Source organism: Pelodiscus sinensis, chromosome 13, assembly GCF_049634645.1.
Source record: "Pelodiscus sinensis isolate JC-2024 chromosome 13, ASM4963464v1, whole genome shotgun sequence".
In the NCBI taxonomy this organism is placed as follows: domain Eukaryota; kingdom Metazoa; phylum Chordata; order Testudines; family Trionychidae; genus Pelodiscus; species Pelodiscus sinensis.
The window spans coordinates 14,041,252-14,064,784 of NC_134723.1; the positions used below are offsets into that span (position 1 = coordinate 14,041,252).

Below are 23,533 nucleotides of genomic sequence, written 5' to 3' on the forward strand. Positions count from 1 at the left end.
TCTCTTGTGATCTCTATGCTATGGTGTCATCTTTAGGTTAGGTTGTCTTCCTTTGTGACCCACTAGGGAATTAGGTGGTGGATGGGTGAAAAGGAAATCTGCAATCTTTGGTGCAATAAAATACTTGCGGTTAGCCTTCTTGTTGGTGGGGGAAATAGACGCGGGAGTCTGCCAAATATTCTCAGCTGGCCTCATCCATAGGGACTGCCAGTCAAGAAGTAGTAGATGGTTCCAGTGTACGTAGGAGCTTATGCTGTTTAACTTGTACCTCCTGTAAGTCCCATTCCTGTGCTAGGTACACCTAAAAGATCATAAAATTTCCTAGAGTCGTCACTGGATGGTGGAGCTTCCAAAGTGACAGCCTCATCAGGAGAGGATGAGGAGTTATGTAGAGGGGATCTGTCTTCGCCCTCTGAGAGAGAATCTTGTATCTCATAGCGACTTGGGGAATTTGGCTCTGTCGTGGATACAGTAAGAGGTGGCGAAGCCGGTGTCCTGGAAGTTGTTGAAGGAGAATGTTGATGACTTCGTTTTGGTCTTAGCTCGCATGGCTGCCATTGAATAGAGTATGGTGGTGGTGGGTAGCTATATTGTGCATACCATGGTGGTGGCAGAGGTGGGTATGAGTATTGCGTGACCGGAGGCTGCCAAGAAGGAGGTCTGTGGACAGGACTAGAATGTTGGGAGGAGAATCTACTCCTGGGTTCCATGCCTGCATTGCTTGGAGACCATGAAATGTGGGACGATCTGCCTGAGTGAACTGACTGCACCGAAGAAGTTGGTGAAGTCAGTGCCAGGGGTGAACGGCTCCGTACCGGGGAGTGGTAGCGCGTGGCATGGTGGCTCGGTGCCGAGGCGTGGGACTTGCTCGGTGTCGATGGCGGTGCCGAGTGGCACGGGGGAGGCATGTAGGTGCGGGGCTTCTCCACAGTCGGTGCTGGCGACCGGTGCTGTGGGTGTTTCGGCACCAAATGTTCCTTATGGCCCGCCGGTGCAGCCGTTGACGATGAGGAGGTCAGGGCCGTTGACACTGGCAGTGCTGATGCTTTCTTGTCTCGGCTCAGAATGCGCTCGCTTGTGCGGTGCTGGAGTTTTGGCCGAAGCCATACCAGACGTACCCAGATTGTCCGCAGTGCTAACCTGTGAGGCAGAGGACACCGAGGGTAGTGAACGGGTTGGGGAACGAGCCATGACTTGTCTGTACCCTTGGTCAGAGAGGCCATTTCTGGAGCCACTGGTGAATTGTCGGATGGAGGTGGAAGAGACTTCTGGAGAATTGTTTTCAGCCTATTAGCCCGGTCTCTGCGCTGTAGAGGTCAATTTTGAGCTGGTTTAGCCCTATGTACCACTCAGAACATTATCAGAGCTTCTTTATATTATGCTGACTAGTAACAGCCCTCAAGCAGCAGTTCTACTGGTCAAGGATTTTCAGAGCACACAGCATTCTAGCTACAGCCCCCACTACTTTCAATTTGCCCCCAATCAAAGTAGTGAAGAGCAGGTGCTATAGAGACGCAATGCTGGTTTCATGCCACTTGGGGAATATCCTGGCTGTTCAAGCCCACAATCCATTCAGTTGAGATAAAGCAGGGCAAGGATCTAGCCCAGGGGTGGGCAATAAAAAACCCCTGGCAGGCCGATGTAGCTACATTTACCTGCACCTCCACAGTTATGGGCAATTGCAGTGCCCGTTGGCTGCGGATTGCCATTTCTGGTCATTGGGAGCTGAAGGAAGCAGCATGGACCTGGACACCACTTCCCACAGCACCCATTGGCCAGGAACAGTGATCCATGGCTGTCAGTAGCTGGGAGCACCTGTACCAGCAGAGGCATAGGTAAATATAGAAACACCGACCTGCTAGGGGCTAACCTTGGAGAACTGGATCCAGACCGTGGACCAGTATTTAGCCCAGGGGTCTCCAACCTTTTTAACCCCAAGATCATCCCTGATAGACATTTATCTAACCTACTCTTAAATATCTCCACAGATGGGGATTCCACAACCTCCCTGGGCAATTTATTCCAGTGTTTGACTACCCTGACAGTTAGGAACTTTTTTCTAATGTCCAACCTAAACCTCCCTTGCTGCAGTTTCTTGTTCTACCCTCAGAGGCTGGGAAGAACAAGTTTTCTCCCTCCACATTGTGACACCCTTTAGATACCTGAAAACCGCTATCATGCCCCCTCTCAATCTTCTCTTTTCCAAACTAAACAAGCTCAGTTCTTTCAGTCTTTTTTCATAGGTCATGTTCTCTAGACCTTTAATCATTCTTGCAGCTCTTCTCTGGACCTTCTCCAATTTCTCCAAATCTTTCTTGAAATGTGGTGTCCAAAACTGGACACAATACTCCAACTGAGGCCTAATCAACACAGAGTAGAGCGGAAAAATGACTTATCGTGTCTTGCTCACAACACACCTGTTAATGAGGAACCCTCTGAAGGTAGGGGGGTGGGGTGGGTTCTGGAGTGGCCTAAGAGATACAGCATTTGCCTGGGGAGCGCAGGTGTCACATGAATGTCATATGTGGGTCCTGCAGCTTAGCAGGCCCAGGATGGAAGTTTTCATCCCTGATGTACATCGCTTAGCACAGTGTGGGATGCTGCAAGCCCAGATAGCAGCTGGGCTTTATCAGCTTTAAGCCATACCTTGCACTGGGAAACTACTGAGCAATAAACAAGTTTGACCTCATGAAAATGATAAGAATGGCATTGAGCCAGGTACGTGCACACGTTTTAAACAACTGTAGTTTAACTAGTGTAGGGAATCTCATGTACAGTGAGTATCAACAGGGACCTAGAACTCAAACGGTGTCCTGAATCCCCCTAGCTGAAGCCAAGTCCGCTGCAGCTGGGTGTGAGGTGACCAGAATGGGACCTCCTAAAGACTAAATGGGTGCCTGTTACTCTTACATGCATTGCTTTGCCTATGCTGATTGTTGTATTACTTTGCAGTAGCTGTGTAACCATCTGGCAGTATTAAGCCTGTAATAGTAGTGACATTGTGGGTATGTCTACACTACAAAGTTAGTTCGAACTAACAGACGTTAGTTCGAACTAACTTTAATAGGTGCTACACTAGCGTTCCGCTAGTTCGAATTTAATTCGAACTAGCGGAGAGCTTAGTTCGAACTAGGAAAACCTCATTTTACGAGGATTAAGCCTAGTTCGAATTAGCTAGTTCGAATTAAGGGGTGTGTAGCCCCTTAATTCGAACTAGTGGGAGGCTAGCCCTCACCAGGTTTCCCTGGTGGCCACTCTGGCCAACACCAGGGAAACTCTATTGCCCCCCTCCCGGCCCCGGACCCTTAAAGGGGCACGGGCTGGCTACGGTGCCCGTGCCAGGTGCAAGCCTGCCAGCACCCAGCCAGCAGACCCTGCACGTGGCACGGCTCGAGCCAGTCACCCGATGCCCCCCAGCCCTCCCCCTCTTCCCGGGACCAGGCTGGCGGCTCCCGGGAGCTTGCCTGGGACCGCAAGAGGCGGGCACCTGCCTGGGCTAGTGCAGACATTGTGGACTTTGTCCACGATCTCCGCACTAGGCACAGGAAAGTGGCCATCTAGGGCAGGAGAGCTGCCAGCCTGGCCACCCATAAGCAGGTGTGCATGAAAATCAAGGGGGTCCTCTGAGACCCCCGACCCTGAGCCTTGAGCTTACAATGGCCGTACTGGGTCAGACCAAAGGTCCATCTAGCCCAGTAGCCTGTCTGCCGACAGCGGCCAACCCTAGAGACCTTGGAGGGGATGGACCGAAGACAGTGACCAAACCATTTGTCTTGTGCCATCCCTCTCCAGCCTTCCACAAACCTTGGGCAGGGACATCACTCCTACCCCCTGGCTAATAGCACTCCATGGACCCAACCTCCATGACTTGATCTCACGTCCCTTTAAATTCTGTTCCAGTTCGAGCCTTCACAGCCTCCTGCAGCAAGGAGTTCCACAGGTTGACTCTGCTTTGTGAAGAACTTTCTGTTACTAGTTTGAAGCCTGCTACCCATTCCTTTCCTTTGGTGTCCTCTAGTCCTTCTTTATGGGAACTAATGAAGAACTTTTCTGTATGCACCCTCTCCACCCAACTCCTGCTTTTAGAGACCTCTATCCTGTCCCCCCTCCGTCTCCTCTTTTCTAAGCTGAGAAGTCCCAGTCTCATTAGCCTCTCTTCATATGGGACCTGTTCCCAACCCCTGATCATTGTAGTTGCCCTCCCCTCTCCCACCTCGTTTTCCCAGTCTCCCCCAGTTTTGTTCAATAAAGACAGATTCCATTTTTGAACACAATTGTCCTTTATTTTGTACATCAAGAAGAGGGGCTAGGGAAGGGTAAGTGGAAGGAGGTGAGGGAGGAATGGGGTAGGAGCCCCCGATGGGGAGGACTGGGCTGGCTCTGTGGGCTTCTGGGGGTGGAAGCTCTCCTGCAGCCCCCCAATTGTCCCCTCTCCCCAGATGGCAGCCTGCGGCAAGTGCAGCCGGGCTGATGGCCGAGTGCTGTGATGTGCCCAGTGTGGGTACTCCGGGCAATCCAAGCCAGGACTGGTTTGCAAGCAGGGCACTCCTGAGAACTGTCTGTCCGGGATCGGGGTCGGGACCCTTTAAGCGCAGCCCTCGGCTAGCCTGACACAGCATTTCCACGCTCTAAGTCCTCCTCTGATGCCCTGCCGGCACTGCTTCCGGCCATTCTTAAGCCCGGTTCAGGGTCCACTTAATGTGGACATGCTAGGTCGAATTAGCAAAATGCTAATTCGAACTAGTTTTTAGTTCTAGATGCGTTAGTTCGAATTAGCTTAGTTCGAATTAACTAAGTTAGTTCGAATTAGCACTGTAGTGTAGACATACCCTGTGAGATTAATAAAAGCAACTATCTATCCCTGATCGACTTTGTCTTGAAGCGAATCCACAACCATGTTAAGACCTGGCCCTGTGGCTTGACAGCAGGGTTGGGGGCTTGAGTTCTGCCCCCCAAACGCCCACCCTGGGAGTGGCTGGACAGCTGCCCCAGAGGTGCAGCAGCAGAGGTAAGGCAGGCTTACTTCTGCCCTGGCCCAGCACCACTCCTGAAAGCAGCTGGTATGTACAGTAGTGGCTCCTTGCTGCCCCTCATCTACAGGCTCTGTCCTCACAGCTTCTACTGGCCATGGTTCTCTGTTATTGATCAATGGGAGCTGCAGGAGTGGCATCCACTGGCAAGGACAGCATGTGGAGACCCTCTTCTCTGATGTACTCAGGGGCTGCAAGGACATGCCAGCCACCTCCAAGAGCTCAATTACCATGGGGATAATTACTACAGACATGACAGGTTAGGCATTTTAGAACTCACTACTCAACTAATTACATTTAAGCATAAGAAAGACATGAAAGTTATGAAATGCACAGACCAGTCACAAACTAAAAATAACCCACTTTGCACGCAGTAAAAGTAGTAACAACCCTCCATGTATGTGTTGGGTCAGGACAGAAGAGAGGACAGTGTGTGTTTGTGAGAATGACTGACACACACTGTGTATGAGTGACAGAGATTTGCATTGCCAACCTCCCTTCATCCCCTTCTCTCTGTGGGGAGACAGGGTACAAGAGTGGGGGGAAGAGGGACACCCAGACATCAGCGCCCGCCCTCTTCTCCCTCCCATACCCTGCACAGCAAGCAGGAGACTCCTAAGGGGCAGCTCCAAGAGAGAGGGCAGGAGCAGCATGAGAGTGGGTGGAGGGGCAACTGAAGTGCCAGTGCTTGGTAGCTTCCTGGCCAAACCTGTCAGGATCACCTGTCAGAGGCTCCAAGATCTACTGGTAGATCTCGATCTACTGGCTGATGGCCACTGATTTAGCCATTCCTGATCTAGCCCCTAGTGTTCAAACTGAGACAAAAAATGATTCACAAACTTGTTTCAGGCTCAATCTGAATGCCAAAATGTACTGAATTGGGTTCAAAAAATAAAACTCCATGAGTGTTGTCCATTACTAATGACAATACCTGATAGTATACTAGTAAATATTCCAAAGTACATTTTGCAAGGGAATGAAATGTGATGAATATGAGAACTTACTACAGGTTAATATTAATTCTTAGCAGAGAAGGTGAAAGAATATTGCTGGATTTTGAGTGTGCATTTCAGGATGTGCAAATCAGCAATGTGTAAATTAGAGAGATTCTATTTATCTGTTAATCTATATCAATACTCACACTGTTTCTTGATGTTTTCCAATAAGAACTTGAAAGGGGACCTTGAATCCCTTTTTATTTATATTCTCCCTTTCCCCTATCCTATTCTGTGCCCTTCAATGGCTGTCCTTGTGACATCTTTCTAAAACCAGAAAAAAAGGATGCTATTAAAAATGCCTTTACTACAGTACGTGTTAGAGGAAATAGTTGATGCTTGGGATTTTTAGCCAATCAATTAACCCCTGAGTCACATCTCAAGTAGCAGAGAAGGCATACAGTATATAAAAAGTAGGTATTCAAGCTTCAATTAGGATGATTTTTCCCTAATAATTTAATATTTTGGTCAATTAAGTCTCAACTCTAAATTAACTATTATAGGAATTGTAGGGGCACCTTCTCATTCCAAAGATATTTATGGTGTATTGTAGCTGGTCCTGAGAACTATACTTATTCTCACTCAAATATTTTTAAAACTGCAGATTGATTATATTTAAAAGGGAAAAGGCATTCTCTCTTGGAACAGGAAAAGAAGATGTCTTTATACTGTGCTTGCTAAATCACGAGATACTTGTACATCTGCTGTAACTTCTGTGCCAAAGATAAGGTTACAATTATGCAACAGATCTATTAGAAGAAAGTTAACTACTCCACCACATACTCATAACACTTGTCATATTAAGGATTTGAGCCTAGATATTTAAAAAGACTAAACTAATCTCTAGCCCACTTAGCTTGTTTAACATATTGCTGGGCATAGCAGCTTAGAATGTTAGCTTGTTTTTCCATCTGCTAGTCACCTAGACACTACCAGTTTGTAAAGTACTTTCTTGGTACTCATTTTAGAAGAATAAAGTTCTGGATTGCCTCTTGGGAAGCAAAGGACATATGCTGATGCTCCACAGTTACTGAGTTGCTGCAGAGATGAATCTTTCTTGGACAGCATTCTGTTGAGTAGGCTCTGGAATCATATAAAACAGCTACTTGCAAAAAACAAAAAAGCCCAATGGTGACTTCCTTGGCCAAATCAGTGATCTTCCTTCAACTAATTATTTTTTCTTGCTCAGAATAAAAACAGTCTGTCTTTGAAAAAGTCTGTCTATCATTAAAAAATAAAACATTGCAAAGTTTTTGAAACAAATATAGCAGATGTCATAGTAGTTGAAAGTACAATTAGAGAGCATAACGCTGCAGAAATAAAACTTCAAACAAAAGCAGAAACAGCTCTTTGTGCACATCAATAATTTAGAATGATTTAAGAACTGTTTTATAGATGCAGTGCTTTCTGTCCATGTATAATACACTTTCAATAAATTGAATGTGGTCTTTATAGGCAAACAAAAAGGGATACATATCTTTTAAATTATTTTAGGATAATTTTTTCCTCAGCAAACATCATTATTTATCAGTTTTGAAAAGAAGCCAACTTCTAACAGTTGAAATGCACAAATTTTGGCACACAACATAGAAAATGGTAATCTCTCCCCTTTTTAAAAATGATTTTGCATCTATTTTACACATTTGTCAAGTTCTTATCTCAAAGCCCATGTAGTGTTATACAGTTCTATTAGAAATCATTATATTACATTTCTAATGATTTCCCCTAGCTAATTTGGTAAACAGAAAAGGAAACATTCATTGCTACCAGGTGCTGTTAACTTTATAGGTTGACTATAGGGATTTGGAGGAAAAAAGGTTTGCTCTTTATTTTTATTTTTCTCTTCTTTGCATTTATTTTAATCTCTTGGACTCATTCCATCTCTTTAAATCTTTTGTTGAGATGGCCAAATTCATGACAGTGGTATAGATGCTCTTCTTTTTATTTATTTGGGTTAAAAATTTCAGAGAATGCGGTTCATGGATTAGATATATACAATAAATACATTCCTTTTTTGTTGGGAAGGATGCAGAAGAAAGATGAAAGGAAGGGAATCCTTGAAATGATCCCTTCAAATTGTCCTTACTCTGTCATCCTTTTATTGGGAACAGGAACAGCCTATAAATACCTGCTCCAAACCTAAGAAAGCCCCAAGTATTTATATACATCCTGAAGGCCAGTTGTTTATTCTGTTTAGGTGCTTTTTTCCTGAAGTGTGCAGTCAGAACGGATTTGGATAGTAAGGAAATAAATTTGTGCACAAAAGAGTTCAAGTGGAAAACAGAAATACAGGAAGTGATGTCAAGGAGTAACAATAGTATTTAAGAAGTGGCTGTTAGGCAGCAAAGCCAGATGAAATGGGAAGAGAATGACAGTCCAGGTGAGGATGAAAATCTGGTCCCCCAACAGCTTTCATTTATACATGTAAAAATCAAGAGTAATTCCATTTAAATTAATGGAGCGGATTCTCCACTCAAATGGAATTACTCCTGATCTTTATTCTTAAGGTAGAGTCTGATTACCCCAAATCTCCCAAATTTTGGGGATTTTCCAAAGACTAAAGCAGGGAATGACTTCTGGGAAGCCTCTGAGCTAGTGAAATATTTATATGGGCAATCTGGATAGAACAACCAACCAAAGCCCAGGAGAAAGAGCAACATATTTGAAATAATCCCCCGTGTGATATCTCAAAAGGTAACAGGCTTGTTGATGGTTGCAGAAAATTAGATAGGAGATAAAGTCAAGAAAGGAAGCTGACAGGGATCAAGGAGACAGCTGAGAGTGAAGAGGAAAAGTTACCCAAACCAAAATCTCTGAAACTTTAGATGTCTGCCTAGCACTGAGACACAAATATTGTAAGAACTCATTAGTCAAAACACCAAGACAGCAGCATATACATATATTAATACACTTTAGATTGCACACTTATAGTGTCATAACCATATTTTTCAGATGTTGGAAGCAATCTATCATCTTCTTGTTCACTTATGATAAGGCACATAAGTTACATTGGTACATACACACACACGGTCACTGAAGCCTGATTAATATTGTTTACACATACTACTCTGGCACCAAATATTACAGTACATTATTCTGTATTCCATAAGTATAAAAAATCATAAATACTTATCTATAATATTCAAGTTAACACTAGAAGAAAAAGTGCTCCAACTAATTATTTCATTAGATTTCAATATTTTGTATTTTTCACAGATTGTATTGTTCACAGGCTAATAATGAATATTGTTGTAAAAATAAAACATTACCTTCCATAGTTCATTTTATTAAGTTATAAACATTGAATGGCTTTATCTTATACCAAAGGGTTTTGTAGTGGTGCCTATTATTTTAAGTCCCTCCTAATGCTTTTACACATATTTATTATCAATTTTAATTTTATGACACTATTTTGTTTTCTGTAAAAACATAAAGAAAATGCACTTTTAAAAAAAAAGTAATTTTTAATTTTTCTATTCCATTTGAATCCCTTTCTCTCTGTAACTCATAGAGCTACAGGACAATAAAAAATTAAATGTAATTTGCACTTTCTACTCTGTACATTTCCTTACTGTTTTGCCTGGATGGCAGAAAGGAGAAAACCAGAAACACTGTGATCACTCTCCACCTTTCAAAACAAACCAACAATCCTGTTTCAAAACTTTTGCCAGCATTCTGACTGTCAGCATTCAAATTACTGTTTCTAAAACTGCTCTAGTAAACTTTAGTGTCTCTGAAAATGTGTTGTCTTTAATTCCCAGGTATACATATCCAGGGGTTTCAACAAATTCACAGGAGCTGATTCTAGATATCGTAATTATACAAGCAATACAGGTAAGCTAGATAGGTCCAAAACCATATAAAAACTTTTACAGTTTGGAAACAATAGCTTGAAATGAACATGGAGGCAGAATTGTATTCATTAAACTACATAGTGTATTCTTACGCTATGTCTAGACTACAGACTTTTTTTTTTTAAAGTGGCCTTTTTTTAAAAAAAACTTCATCTGCATCTAGACTACCGTCGCAGTCTTTCATAAAGAAATCGAAAGAACATGGCTTTTTTAAGACAGCAGTAAACCTTGTTTTACGAGTAAGAACGACTTTTTCCAAAAGAGCTCTTTAAAAAAAAAAAAGCGTTCTTTAACGCAAACAGGGCTTTTTCAAAAGAGAGAGTCCAGATTGTCTGGGTACTCTCTTCCGAAAAAGTGGAGCACTTTTTCTAAAGTCTTGTGGCTGTCTAGATGATCTCTTTCAAATGAGAGAGGCTTGTTGTCTAGATGTACCCTCTGAGAAAATCCATTTTTTCAATTAGCAAAAAATCTTCTTTAGAAACAAATGAATAGCAAAATAAACAAGGTGGTGTTTTCAAAACAACATACAAAGAAGTTTAATAAAAGAAGCATGTTACCGCTTAACATACATGAATAATAATTCACACTTTAGCTTCTGAATTCACTAGTTTTTAGTGTCTGTATCTCTTTCATGGGCAAATAGATTAGATGTTGATGTGTCTGCATTCTGAGATACTTTTACCACTTGTCAATTTTTTCAGACTCATAGCATGATTCATGTTTATGTTTCTAAAGACCAACTTTGGGGTAGGAAAAATATATATATAAACTGATTCTCACTGTCAGGAGAGCTATTAGAAATGTCACAACTGAGTAAAATTTTCTAAAGCACGGAAGTAATTTAGGACCCCAATTCCTATGTTCAAAAGTGAGTTAGATCTATAGGAGCCTAAGTCTCATTGAGTACAAGGAGGTACTTTTGAAAATGGTATTCCTAGTCTAACAATGCGTAAGTTTTCTATCTATAACAATCTATTTCATTGTAACTTGTCAGATCTTCACTCTCATGTGCAGCCTGTTGATGTAACCTGATAAGTTTCTGGGGATATAACGAATTAATTGCAGAAGGGACAAAGCTAGGGGTCAAGAATCAATCACCAGCAAACAAATGACTATTCTCTGGACTAGTCTCTGAACAATGAACACACTTTACTATATTTTATTAGAATTAATTCAGTACATGTAAAAGATATGTAGCCCTAGAGAGTGAAGTGCTCCAACTGTCCATGTAAGAGGCAAGAGCATCAGTGCAAGTTTCTCCACATTGCTCTGCCTTATCTAATCCTTCTTCTAAAGGGACCTCTTGGCTGCAGGTATGGTCAGTCATCATGTTTATTCAAGATGTGGTCTCTCCTCTGTGACTGGAAATGGGCAGACAACTAAACACTCATCAGACAGGAAAGATTTTCATTGCTCCGTCCCTTGCCTAGGTTCAGAACAGATACCTCAAAGAGCTCCACATCTCATTACCAACACCCTGAGTCAAGTAGTCATCATTTCTATATGATATATACGTGACATAAATGTGCTCTCAGAATCTCCACTTTTAAAATACAAATATAGTACTAGTCACAGTGTGTTAATCAAGATTGTAGTGAAGTTTAGTTGTGACACTCAGATCTAACTATATTTATTATGAAGGCCTTTACAGTTAATGTAACTCAGAACATAACTGTTGCAAGTGATAGAAAAGTCCAACTGACATATATTTGTTTGATATCTTTCCCTTGATACAGTTACTACAGATACTTGGAGAAAATTACAATTAATATTGTCCTTTTACCTTGGTCTCAAATCAGATGCAATGAAACCTACCAATTCCTTGCTACTAGTATATACGGGTATGTCTACACTGCATCCCTAGTTCGAACTAGGGATGCAAATGGAGACAATCGAACTAGTTAATGAAGCGGGGATTTAAATATCCCGCGCTCCATTAACATGATCTCGCCGGCGCGCTAGTTCGAATCACAGCTGATTCGAACCAGGAAGTGCGCGCCGGGACGCGTTAGTTCGGACTAAAGCCCTTAGTCTGAACTAATGTTACTCCTCAAAAAATGAGGAGTAACATTAGTTCGGACTAAGGGCTTTAGTCCGAACTAACGCGTCCCGGCGCGCACTTCCTGGTTCGAATCAGCTGTGATTCGAACTAGCGCGCCGGCGAGATCATGTTAATGGAGCGCGGGATATTTAAATCCCCGCTTCATTAACTAGTTCGATTGTCTCCATTTGCATCCCTAGTTCGAACTAGGGATGCAGTGTAGACATACCTTACCTTACTTAGAGGCAGAAATCCCAAACTTCTAAAAAAGGTTTCCAATGAAAAATGATGTTTGACCCAAGCCTTTATTGTCCTTCCTCACATCAGCAGTTTTTTCCAATAAAAAGTGCTGTTACGGGAAGTGAAACTTTCAAAGAGGGATAGTTGAATCCAGACCAGGTCAACTCAAACTGATGAATTCGTCATATCATAAACTAATCCTTCTCAGCAGGCATGTCTGAGCAGCATGTGCATGCACATATACACAGACATACACATACATACTTTCTCAGAAGGAACAAAATTCTACAATATTTTAAAGATATATAATGGAGAATATAAGAAATACTCCGCCAAAGGCACTACCAAACATAGCATCAGCCCTGAAAGCCAAATCAAAATCAAAATGTTTAGCAGAAACATATACAGAATTCCAGGTTGCAGCTGTTCAAATTTCAGTAACCAGGTCTTGCTTAAAGCAAGCAAACAATGCTGACACAGCTTGGTTGGAACAAAACTGTACCATTGTAAGTACAGGAATTTTTGTGAATATGTAACACTGAACAATACATCATTTAAACTATGTAGAAATAGTCTGGGAAGACAAAGTGGAACCATGATGATCCTTAGCATAAGACATAAACAATATAGATGAGACCCTGAAAACATTTAGTTCTATTCAAGTAATATGTGAGAGCTTTTCTTGTACCACAGTATGCAAAACATTTCCCCTTGTTAGAATGTGGCATTGAAAAAAGATACTGGCATATTATGTATCTGATTAAAGTGAAATTCAAAAACCACTTTGAAGAACCACCTAATCTTTACAAAAAAGTATAAATTGTGGATCAGCCATCAATACATTTAATTCACTTATCTGTCTGGCTGATGTTATGGCAATAATTAATGACTTAGGGGAAAATATACAATACACGGCCAAGCATGAACAGCAAAGCATAATAGGCCAGAGAAGTCTCTGCCTTCCCTGTCTAGAGCTGCTGCCACAGGACACTGGGCTGGGACTGCTCTGGCTGGCCAGCAAGAGGCTGGGGCTGCTCAGATCAGTTGACCAGCCCGGGGCTTCTCCAGTCACAAAAGGGGCTCAGAGAGCCTACTGCAGAGGGCAAGGCAACGTGAAGAAAGTGCAGAGCCACAGATTAGTGTCTCTGAAGGAGGCGGTCGCTCACACTACCAAGGGTTCAGAAGGTGGTTTCATGAGTGTAGATAAGATTAAATTAAGATCCCAAGGAAGCACAGGATTTCTTAAAAAGTAAACATATTAGTTAGCTTCTTCACAAACTTCTTAAACATTTGACGCATAAAACCAATCTACAATCATCCAAAATATGGTAAAATAGAATAGTTGTGTTTCAAATGAGTTTCAAAGGTGACACAGATGACCCTTATGTTTTTAAGTGCATTAAATATTCTAAAACACAAGATAGGGAAGCTGAGAAAGAAGAATCAGATTTTCCCTGCATCTAAACCCCAGATTTGGACCATTTAATTAGCAATAATTGCTGTGAGAGATTTGTAGAATTAAGCATGAATTTCATGGGCACAACCCACTTGTGCATCAGTTAAACCCCAGTTAAAACATTCAAGACATAGCTTTGTCATACCTGGCCATAAAAACCTCTAAGGATGGAGATTCCACCACCTTCTTAGGCAATTCATTCCAGTGCTTCACCACCCTCCAAGTGAAATAATTTTTCCTAACATACAACCTAGATTTCCCCCACTGCAACTGAGATCATTGCTCCTTGTTCTTTCATCTGTCACCACTGAGAGTAGCCTGGCTCCATCCTCTTTTGAACCCTTCTTTAGGAGGTTGAATGCTGCTACCAAATTCCTCCTCATTTGTCTCTTCAGAGGACTAAATAAGCCCAGATCCCCCAGCCTCTGCTCATAAGTCATGTGCCATAGTCGCCTAATAATTTTTATCGCCCTCTGCTGGATTCTCTCCAATTTTCCTATATCCTTTCTGTAGTGGTTGGACCCAAAACTGGATGCAATACTCCATATGTGGCCTCAACCAGTGTCAAAAAGAGGAGAATAACTACATGTTATGACAACAGCCTGTCATACATACATGATGTCTGAAGAAGTGGGCTGTGGCCACGAAAGCTCATGATACCATCTACATGTTTTGTTAGTCTTTAAAGTGCTATCAGACCATTTGTTGTTTTTGTTAAGTTTATCCTGTACAGACTAACTTGGGACCCCCTGAAGCTTTTGATACATATATGAGTCACTACCGCAGAAAGGCCTTTCATAAAAACTCTTGGTGCTTGGATAGGCCAAATAGAAGCTCCTTCTAATGGAAATGACATTGCACCACCACAAAACAAAAATATTCTGATGAGTGTCTCAAATGAAATTATCCATTTTTTAAATAAACCATTCTCTCATTGAAAGCAAAGGAATTACAAAGGTCAGAGTGAACATGAAACAAACTTCCAAATGTTCAGGCTTCTTAAATCTAAAATTGGAGGAATTGCCCCATCATTTTTTTTTTACTCAAAAGTATCTAAAGATTCCCCAGGTGCCCGAATACCTACTAGTCAGCCCCTATCAGAAACAATGTCATGATAAGAACACCTTTCTCTCCCCTTCTCTACCAGCAGTAATGGAAAGTGCTTTTCCTGACCCCAACCTACTAATGGCTGCTGCCACCAGCAGTGAATTTGTTACAGGATGAGTGTGTGAAAATATGAAGATGCCTCCAAGGACATCTGTTATAATTTTTCTACCCTTTTGGAAATAAGCTGGCAAGAGGGAGGAGTAGAGAAAGCAATCTAAGCAGACTGCAGCAGACCACTGAGAATTGGAGGTAGATCCAAGAATATTCAACATTGGATGGGAGGTTTCCTCATCAGGTACTGAAATGAAATTCAATGTAGTCAACATAGACTCCACCAGACGATGAAACTGTAGAGCACCCGCACAAGGGCCACTCTGGGCCAAACAAGGAAAACTCTTCTCCCTCTCCCCAGCCCCGGAGCCCTTAAAGGGCAGCCTCTGGCCATAGTGCCTGTGCCAGCTCCAAGCCTGCCGGCCCAAAGCCAGCAGTCACTGCCCTGACCCAGTGGCTCCAAAACATGAGCAAGCAAGCCACTGGCAGACAGTCCTCCACTGCACCCCAGGAGCAGACTGACAGCACCCAGGAGCCTGATGCCTTGCCTGACCTGGTTCTGGGTGACCTTAAACCTAATTCTGTGTCCAGTCAGTGTGGATGCAGTATTTTGAATTAGCAAAATGCTAATTCGAGCTGGATTTTGTGTGTAGACGCATTAATTCGAATTAGCTTAATTTGAATTAACTATTTTGAATTAAGATAACTCGAATTAATGCTGTAGTGTAGACATATCCTATCTCTCCAGCAATTGGTATTTGGGAACATATCCACAGGAAGAGGAGACCAAAAAGGAGCACAAAACAAGGGAAAATGTGTCTCTTTATTTTTCCACTATCTTTCTCTGAAAATGGATCCATCCTCAGATCCATGGTGGACTAAATCAGAGTCTGCAATGGAAGATGGGAGAAAGCTCTTCATGGAGATCCTGTAGGAATCAAAGCAGGAGGAAAAGATAGAGACTGATACAGAGAAAACTAATAATCTTTCATCTCCTTTTTTTCAGATAAAGATGATGCAGCCCTCAAAGCTTGTCTTTTGCTTGATACCATCTGTTTCTTACTCAAATCTGAGGAATGCTTGGAAGCAGAATAGTGTATATCAGCCACTAAAGTAAAACTCTCCCTCTAATCCAAAGAAGATGGACCTAGAATTTGAACAGGGGTCAAAACGGCATCTTAACACTTCATGGCAGAGAATCTGGCAAAATACTCAAATCCAGATCTCCTTCTTGAAACTAAAGCACATCCTTGGTTTCAGAGCTAGAGACCGTGAAAGAGTCTTGTAAATGGGATTTGCAGGATCCATTTCTATCAATGGCTGTCTTTTCCCATGCCTTCTTCATCTTCATAACAGAAAGCCAGGGCCAACAACATGGAGCTCAGTTCCATACTAGGCAGTCTGACCTTTTTCATTAACATTGACTTCAAAGACTGCTGTTTCAACAGCAGGGATGATGGCTGGACCTGACAAGCGTTCCAATTTCCTGAAACCTTTAAGCAGCTTCAAATAGTGGAAGTCGCAGGAGCAGAATATAGCCTCTAAGATCCGGATCTGAAATGACGAGATCCATAGGGTTTAGCTTCAAAGGACTCCTTCTGGAGAAACACCTACAACTTGTTCTACCTCTCCTTACAAACTCTGGGTCTGAGCATCTGGCAGATAGAATATGAAGAGAGAGAGAGGTCCACTCTCAAGCACTTCAGGTACATCATGTGGTTGTCCAAAGCCAGGAAGACAGCCAGGCACAAAGCACCTCTCTGGAGTCCTAAGCTTCTTTTATTGCAGTTCTATCATAATCTGCAAGGGTATGTCTATGCTACAAAATTAATTCGAACTAACAAATGTTAGTTCGAATTAACTTTGATAGGCGCTACACTAGTGCTCCGCTAGTTCGAACTTAATTCGAACTAGCGGAGCGCTTAGTTCGAACTAGGGAAACCTCATTCTACGAGGACTAAGCCTAGTTCAAACTTACTAGTTCGAATTAAGGGGTGTATAGCCCCTTAATTCGAACTAGTGGGAGGCTAGCCCTCCCCAGCTTTCCCTGGTGGCCACTCTGGCCAACACCAGGGAAACTGTATTGCCCCCCTCCCGGCCCCGGACCCTTAAAGGGGCACGGGCTGGCTACGATGCCCGTGCCAGGTGCAAGCCTGCCAGCACCCAGCTAGCAGACCCTGCACCTGGCACGGCTCAAGCCAGCCACCCATTGCCCCCCAGCCCTCCCCCTCTTCCCGGGACCAGGCTGGCGGCTCCCGGGAGCTTACCCGGGACCGCAAGAGGCGGGCACCCACCTAGTCTAGTGCGGACATCGTGGACCTTGTCCACGACCTCCGCACTAGGCACAGGAAAGTGGCCATCTAAGGCAGGAGAGGTGCCAGCCTGGCCACCCAGGAGCAGGTGTGCATGAAAATCAAGGTGGTCCACTGAGACCCCCGACCCTGAGCCCTGAGCTTACAATGGCCGTACTGGGACAGACCAAAGGTCCATCTAGCCCAGTAGCCTATCTGCCGTCAGCGGCCAACCCTAGGAACCCTGGAGGGGATGGACCGAAGACAGTGACCAAGCCATTTGTCTTGTGCCATCCCTCTCCAGCCTTCCACAAACTTTGGGCAGGGACACCACTCCTACCCCCTGGCTATTACCACTCCATGGACCCAACCTCCATGACTTGATCTCACTTCTCTTTAAACTCTGTTCTAGTTCTAGCCTTCACAGCCTCCTGCAGCAAGGAGTTCCACAGGTTGACTCTTTGTTTTGTGAAGAACAACTTTCAGTTACTAGTTTGAAGCCTGCTACCCATTCCTTTCCTTTGGTGTCCTCTAGTCCTTCTTTATGGGAACTAATGAAGAACTTTTCTTTATGCACCCTCTCCACCCCACTCGTGCTTTTATAGACCTCTATCCTATCCCCCCAGACTCGTCTTTTCTAAACTGAAAAGTCCCAGTCTCTTTAGCCTCTCTTCATATGGGACCTGTTCCAAACCTCTGATCATTTTAGTTGCCCTCCCCTCTCCCACCCTCTCTCTTCCCCTCTCCCACCTTCTTTTCCCAGTCTCCCCTACTTTTGTTCAATAAAGAGAGATTCTATTTTTGACCACACGTTTTCCTTATTTTGTACATCAAGAAGAGGGGCTAGGGAAGGGTAAGTGGAAGGAGGTGAGGGAGGAATGGGGTACGAGGCCTCGATGGGGAGGACTGAGCTGGCTCTGTGGGCTTCTGGGGGTGGAAGCTCTCCTGCAGCCCCCCAATTGTCCCCTCTCCCCAGATGGCAGCCTGCAGCAAGTGCAGCCAGGCTGATGGCCGAGTGCTGTGATGTGCCCAGTGTGGGCACTCAGGGCACAGCAAGCCAGGACTGCTTTGCAAGCGGGGCACCCCTGGGAACTGTCTGTCCAGGGTGGGGGTCGGGTCCCTTTAAGCACAGCCCTCGGCTAGCCTGAGACAGCAGCTCCACACTCTAAGTCCTCATCTGATGCCCTGCCGGCACTGCTTCCGGCCATCCTTAACCCCAGTTCAGGGTCCACTTAATGTGGACATGCTAATTCGAATTAACAAAACGCTAATGCGAACTAGTTTTTTAGTCTGGATCCGTTAGTTCGAATTAGCTTAGTTCGAATTAACTAAATTAGTTCGAATTAGCGCTCTAGTGTCGACATACCCATAGTGCCATACCTGATGTTCCACTGTGTCCACAGAATAGACTGGCGGCTGCGCTTGCATCAGCACTAGGGCTTGCATGAGAGTGACCCAAGGCCAAATTGAGATCTGTTCTCCTCCTCTTCCTGGTGGAGCAACATGCATACAATTTTGAGGTACTGTGCCATTAGGTGCACCAAAGCACACATTAGAATCACTATGGTTTGCCTTAAAATGGCACCCATGCTTGCACTGCTATCTCGTCTACACAGGCAACCAGGGCAAAAAAAGGGTATGAAAAGACTGCTTCCCATTGGTCTCAAGCAAGGGAGGAGGGACTAGATGAGTGCATTATGGGACGCTGACATTGATAAAAAGTTCAACCTTATCTTGTGGTGTAGACATGATTGGTCTAAGTTTGCCTGAGTCTTAGACAAATGTTAAGAGTTACTGAATGAAGACCACATTATTTAAGCCATCCAGTTAACAGTTGCTATTTCAGTTTAAATTTATCACAAAAGTTGTGATGCCTTTACCCCGAATAAAGTATTGTGTTTTATAGGACAGGGCCTTCCTGAGGGACAGGAAGTATAAGAGTTTGGAACGTTAATGCTGAGATATATCTAAAGGAACATGAATTTATTTTTAATTTGAGATTCTTCAATATTTCTCAAGACAAACATACAGAAGAAATTAAAAAATATATTTTTGTTTCACATAATGTCCTGAATATGTGAAATACTGGTATGTTGACAACACAGCCAACGTGTGAATAATGATATAGCACCATGAAAATTTTGAATAGGTGTTGACACATACTGTGCACTTTCTGTACTTCACACGCAGTGTGCATTTCTGCTTTATGCCCTTTAGTTCTTTTCTTATTCCTTGTATACTCCATCTGGATACTTTCATTTTAATTGTTGGAAAAGTTCTGTCTCAAGAGAATACATCCTCCATATAGCATGGTGTCAGTTGCTTTTTCAGGTGGTCTGCACTTGTTTTTACTCCTCCCCTCACACTTAAACAACTGATTCTTTGGCAAAGATAATTCAAACTACAGGCTGGACATCCTTGGTCCAGCATTCTTGGGATCTAAGTGGTCCCGAACCACAAAGTTTGCCAGAACAAGGGAGGGCAAGGCTCCCTATTGAGCTATAGACTTTGCTCCCAGACGAGAATGCATTCCTAGCTGCTGGCCCCATGGCCTCCAGCTCAGGACAGGACTGTGCTTCTGGCTGCCAGCCCCACTGCCTCCAGCCCTAGATGGGGCTGCACTCCCCGCCAGCGCTGGCTGGAACTGTGACTCCTACATACTGCACCAGCCCCAATCAACACTGTACTCCCTACCACCAGCCCAGCCAGGCTGCACTTCTAAACCTGGCCAGCCAGGGCTCTCTGGTCCAGCAACATCCATGGTCCTGCTGGACCATGGATATTGCCAGACCAGAGAGTCCTGTATTTTAGAGGTTCAATCTGTTTGTTGCTATCTAATGAAATGTGGGAAACAAAAAAGCAAATGTTTCCATGGCTTCAAAATTCCAGCCAACTGTAAATTTTTCTATCACTTTCAGTAGAACTACTGCAAATGCCTCAGCTGGCAGAAAAGAAACAAAATCCCAGTTCCCTTCAAATAATATGATCAGAGTATTTAAAAAAATAAAAGGAAAAGGAAAATAATAGGTGACAGATTCACAGCTCTGGAGACCAAAACTCTCTGTAGAAAAAGAAGAACATATCCCTCAGGACTCTGCGGGTATGTCTACATTACAGCACTAATTCGAATTAACTTAGTTAGAACTAAGCTAATTCGAATTAGCACATCTAGACTTAAAAACAAGTTCGAATTAGCGTTTTGCTAATTCGAACTAGTGCGTCCATGCTGATTGGACGCTGGGGCGCATTTAAGGGCAGCTGAAACCGGTTCTGGCAGGGCATCAGGTCAGTAGTTGCTTGGTGTGGCTGCTGTCTGAGGCTATCTGAGGCTCGTGCTTAAAGGGACCCCCCTGGACAGCCAGTTCTCAGCTTTTCCGCTTGCTTGCCTACCTCGCTGAGGGACAGCAATGCATTTTTCTCTCTGCCTGCCTGTGTCGGTGCTTCCCATTGGGGACACCGCCGCAGTTGGCAACATGGAGCCAGAGCTCGCCCTGGGCTTTCTGGTGCAGTTTTTGGACTTCCTGCTGCAAGCCTGCCAGCAATGGCTGGAGGCTGCCTGGCACCACTTGGTGCACGTCAGCCCCCTACCTCTCCGCCTGGCCTCTCTGGGGGCTGTGGAGGAGCCGCAGCAGCACCCGGATGCCAGCGTGCCCCGTCACATCTGGCATCTGGACACCAGCAGCGACTGGTGGGACCGCATCGTCCTAGAGCGCTGGGGAGACAGACAGTGGACCCAGAACTTCAGGATGAAGAGGGACACCTTCCTGGAGCTCTGCGAGTGGCTCGCCCCTGCTCTGCAGCGATGGGACACTCGCATGAGGCCTGCCATCCCCCTCCAGAAGCGGGTGGCCATTGCCCTGTGGAAGCTCTCCACGCCGGACAGCTACTGATCCATCGGGAACCAGTTCGGCGTGGGGAGATCCACCGTCGGAGCAGTGCTCATGCAGGTACGGCACCCATCTACTGGGCCAGGAGGAGAGGGGGGCTACAAGGAGGGGATTGGCCGCCCCAGGGAAAACAGGGGAGGAGGAGGCGAAAGTGCCCCACACCGGAGGGTTTGGTCTGTCCCGGCCGTACTACACGCCGCCCATGGGGGTTGCTTCCGGGAGTGGGGCACAGGGCAGTGCCAGGGAACGAACACTCCCAGCCACCCCAGCGCCTCAGTGATTCACGGTTTGCTGTGTCTCTCTGCAGGTGGTCAAGGCCATCAACCGGGTGCTGCTCCGCAGGGTGGTCCGCCTCGCCAACCTGGACGCTGTCATCCGGGGTTCGGTGCCCTCAACTTCCCCAAGCGTAGGGAGCCATCGACGGGACACACATCCCCATCCATGCCCCAGAACACCAGGCCTCCCAGTACGTCAACCGAAAGGGGTACTTCTCCGTCCTCCTGCAGTCCGTGTGTGACCACCGGGGCCAGTTCACGGACATTAATGTGGGCTGGTCCGGCAAAGCACACGACGCCAGGGTGTTCCACAACTCCTCCGTCTGCCAGAGGCTGCACGCCGGGACCTTCTTCCCCGACCGCCACATAAGGGTCAGGGATGTGGACATGCCCGTGTGCCTGGTGGGGGATGCAGCCTACCCCCTACAGCCCTGGCTCATGAAGCCGTACACAGGGCACCTCAACCCCTCCCGCCAGGCCTTCAATGCTAGGCTCACCAGGGCCCGCATCATGATCGAGGGGGCCTTCGGCCAACTGAAAGCCAGATTTAGATGCCTCCTCACCCGCCTCAACCTCGCCGAGCACAATATCCCTCCCGTGGTGGCAGCATGTTGCGTGTTGTGTGAGTGAAAGGGGGAGGCTTTCCTGCAAGCCTGGATGGCTGAGGCTGAGCACATGGCTGGCCAGTATGCTCAGCCCGCACCGCCGCCATCCGGGAAGCCCAGCGGGGGGCCATCCGGATATGGGAAGCCCTGTGGGAGAGCTTCCAGGTGGAGGAGGAGGACTGAACTCTCCCTGCATGCCCCATTGGGGCCTTCTTCCACCCTCCCCCCTTCCCCTTTCCCCTCTCTAACCCCCCTTCCTAATTTAAAATAAAGACACCTGTTTTGACAACCAAAATCTCTTTTTATTTTACATAACTGGGGTGGGGGGAGGGAGGAGTGAGGGTGGGAGAGAGAAGAGGGAACCTGGGAGGAGGGAGCTAGAAGTGGGAGGAAGGGGAGGAAGGGAAGGGAAAGCTCAGGCTTGGGGATCCTGCTGGCTCTCTCGTCTCGCAGCACTGCGGGTGCGGGGGCGTCGGGGGGGAGTGGGTGTGGAGGAGAGACGGGGGGTGCGGAGAAAGCAGGAGTCGGGAGCAGGGGCGGGAGGAGGAGCGAGAGCTGGGACGGCTGCAGGGGCCAGAGCAGGAGGAGGCAGGAACCTGTCCACCAAGGTCTGGAGGTGGCCTCTGAGGGCACAGCCCTGCTTCTCCAGCACCTCCAAACTCCACTGCTGCAGCCGCAGGTCCTCCCGGACCCAGTGGTCCTGGGTGCAGAGCTGGTGCTCCAGGAGCCGCAGGTGCTGCCGCTGGTAGTCCTCCTGGTTCCTGGCGCGCCTGCTGGCACGGGTGCGGGTGGCTGTTGCAGGCGGGGTGGTGCGCCCTGCAGTCCCAGGTGCTGCAGCTGAGGTGAAACAAGAGCAGTCAGTTCTCCCTGGAGACACAGTGGGTGAAACCCGGCCCCCCTCTGCAAGGCCAGGGCCCCTGCATGACACCCAGATGCTGCATGATGGTGGGCAAGGCCCAGGCGCACGGTCTCTGGGCTCCTTTTCCCCCCACGCCCCTGTACACATAAGGGGAGCATAATGGCACTCACATGCAGAGCCCTCCTCGGCCTCAGACGACACAGCCGATGTGCTCTGTGGGATGCCTCGAGGGTCCTGGGTCCTGGGCAGGCTCCCTGCAGGCTCCTGGCTCTCGGCGTCCTCCTCCTCTGTATTGGGGATGGGTCCCTTTGCCCTGGGGTTGATCACCACCCGGGGGGCATGGACAGCGTGAGCCCCCAGGATGCGGTCCTGGGCCTCAAAGTGGGGGCAGGTCTCCAGGTCGGCCCCTGGCTGGCAGGCCCTGGAGTAGGACTGCCGCAGGTCCTTTTTTTTTGCAGCGGAGTTGCTCCTGGGTCTGCATGTGGCCTTTGGCTGCCAGGCTGGAAGCCATGCGGCTGTAGACGGCCGCATTCCTGTGGCTATTGTGGAGATCGTGGGCATTGGAGGCCTCCCCCCAAACCTCGATGAGGTCCACGATCTCTGCACTTGACAAGGCGGGTGCCCACCTCTTGCGGCCCCGGGCAGGCTCCTGTGAGCTGCCAGCCTGGTCCTGGGAAGAGGCGAAGGGCTGGGTGGCAGCGGGTGGCTGGGTCATCCCGTGCCAGGTGCAGGGTCTGCTGGCTGGGTGCTGGCAGGCTTGCAACTGGCACAAGCACGGTAGCCACACCGTGCCCCTTTAAGGGCTCCGGGGCCAAGAGGGTGGCAGAAGAGTTTTTCTGGTT

General features: G+C 46.2%; 1 protein-coding gene across 7 annotated transcripts in view; it reads right to left on the minus strand.

Moving 5' to 3' along the window:
* DACH2 (dachshund family transcription factor 2) overlaps window positions 1-23,533 on the minus strand; it is a 673,528-nt gene that overhangs the window by 74,485 nt on the left and 575,510 nt on the right. The window contains exon 9 of one of the 7 annotated variants that reach the window (XM_075940748.1): window positions 22,174-22,669. The exons of the other annotated variants lie outside the window; for them this stretch is intronic. Coding sequence (XP_075796863.1) covers window positions 22,248-22,669 — 422 coding nt within the window. The 3' untranslated portion in view covers window positions 22,174-22,247. Of the gene's footprint in view, window positions 1-22,173; window positions 22,670-23,533 lie in introns of those variants that run through there. 7 annotated transcript variants of the gene reach the window in all.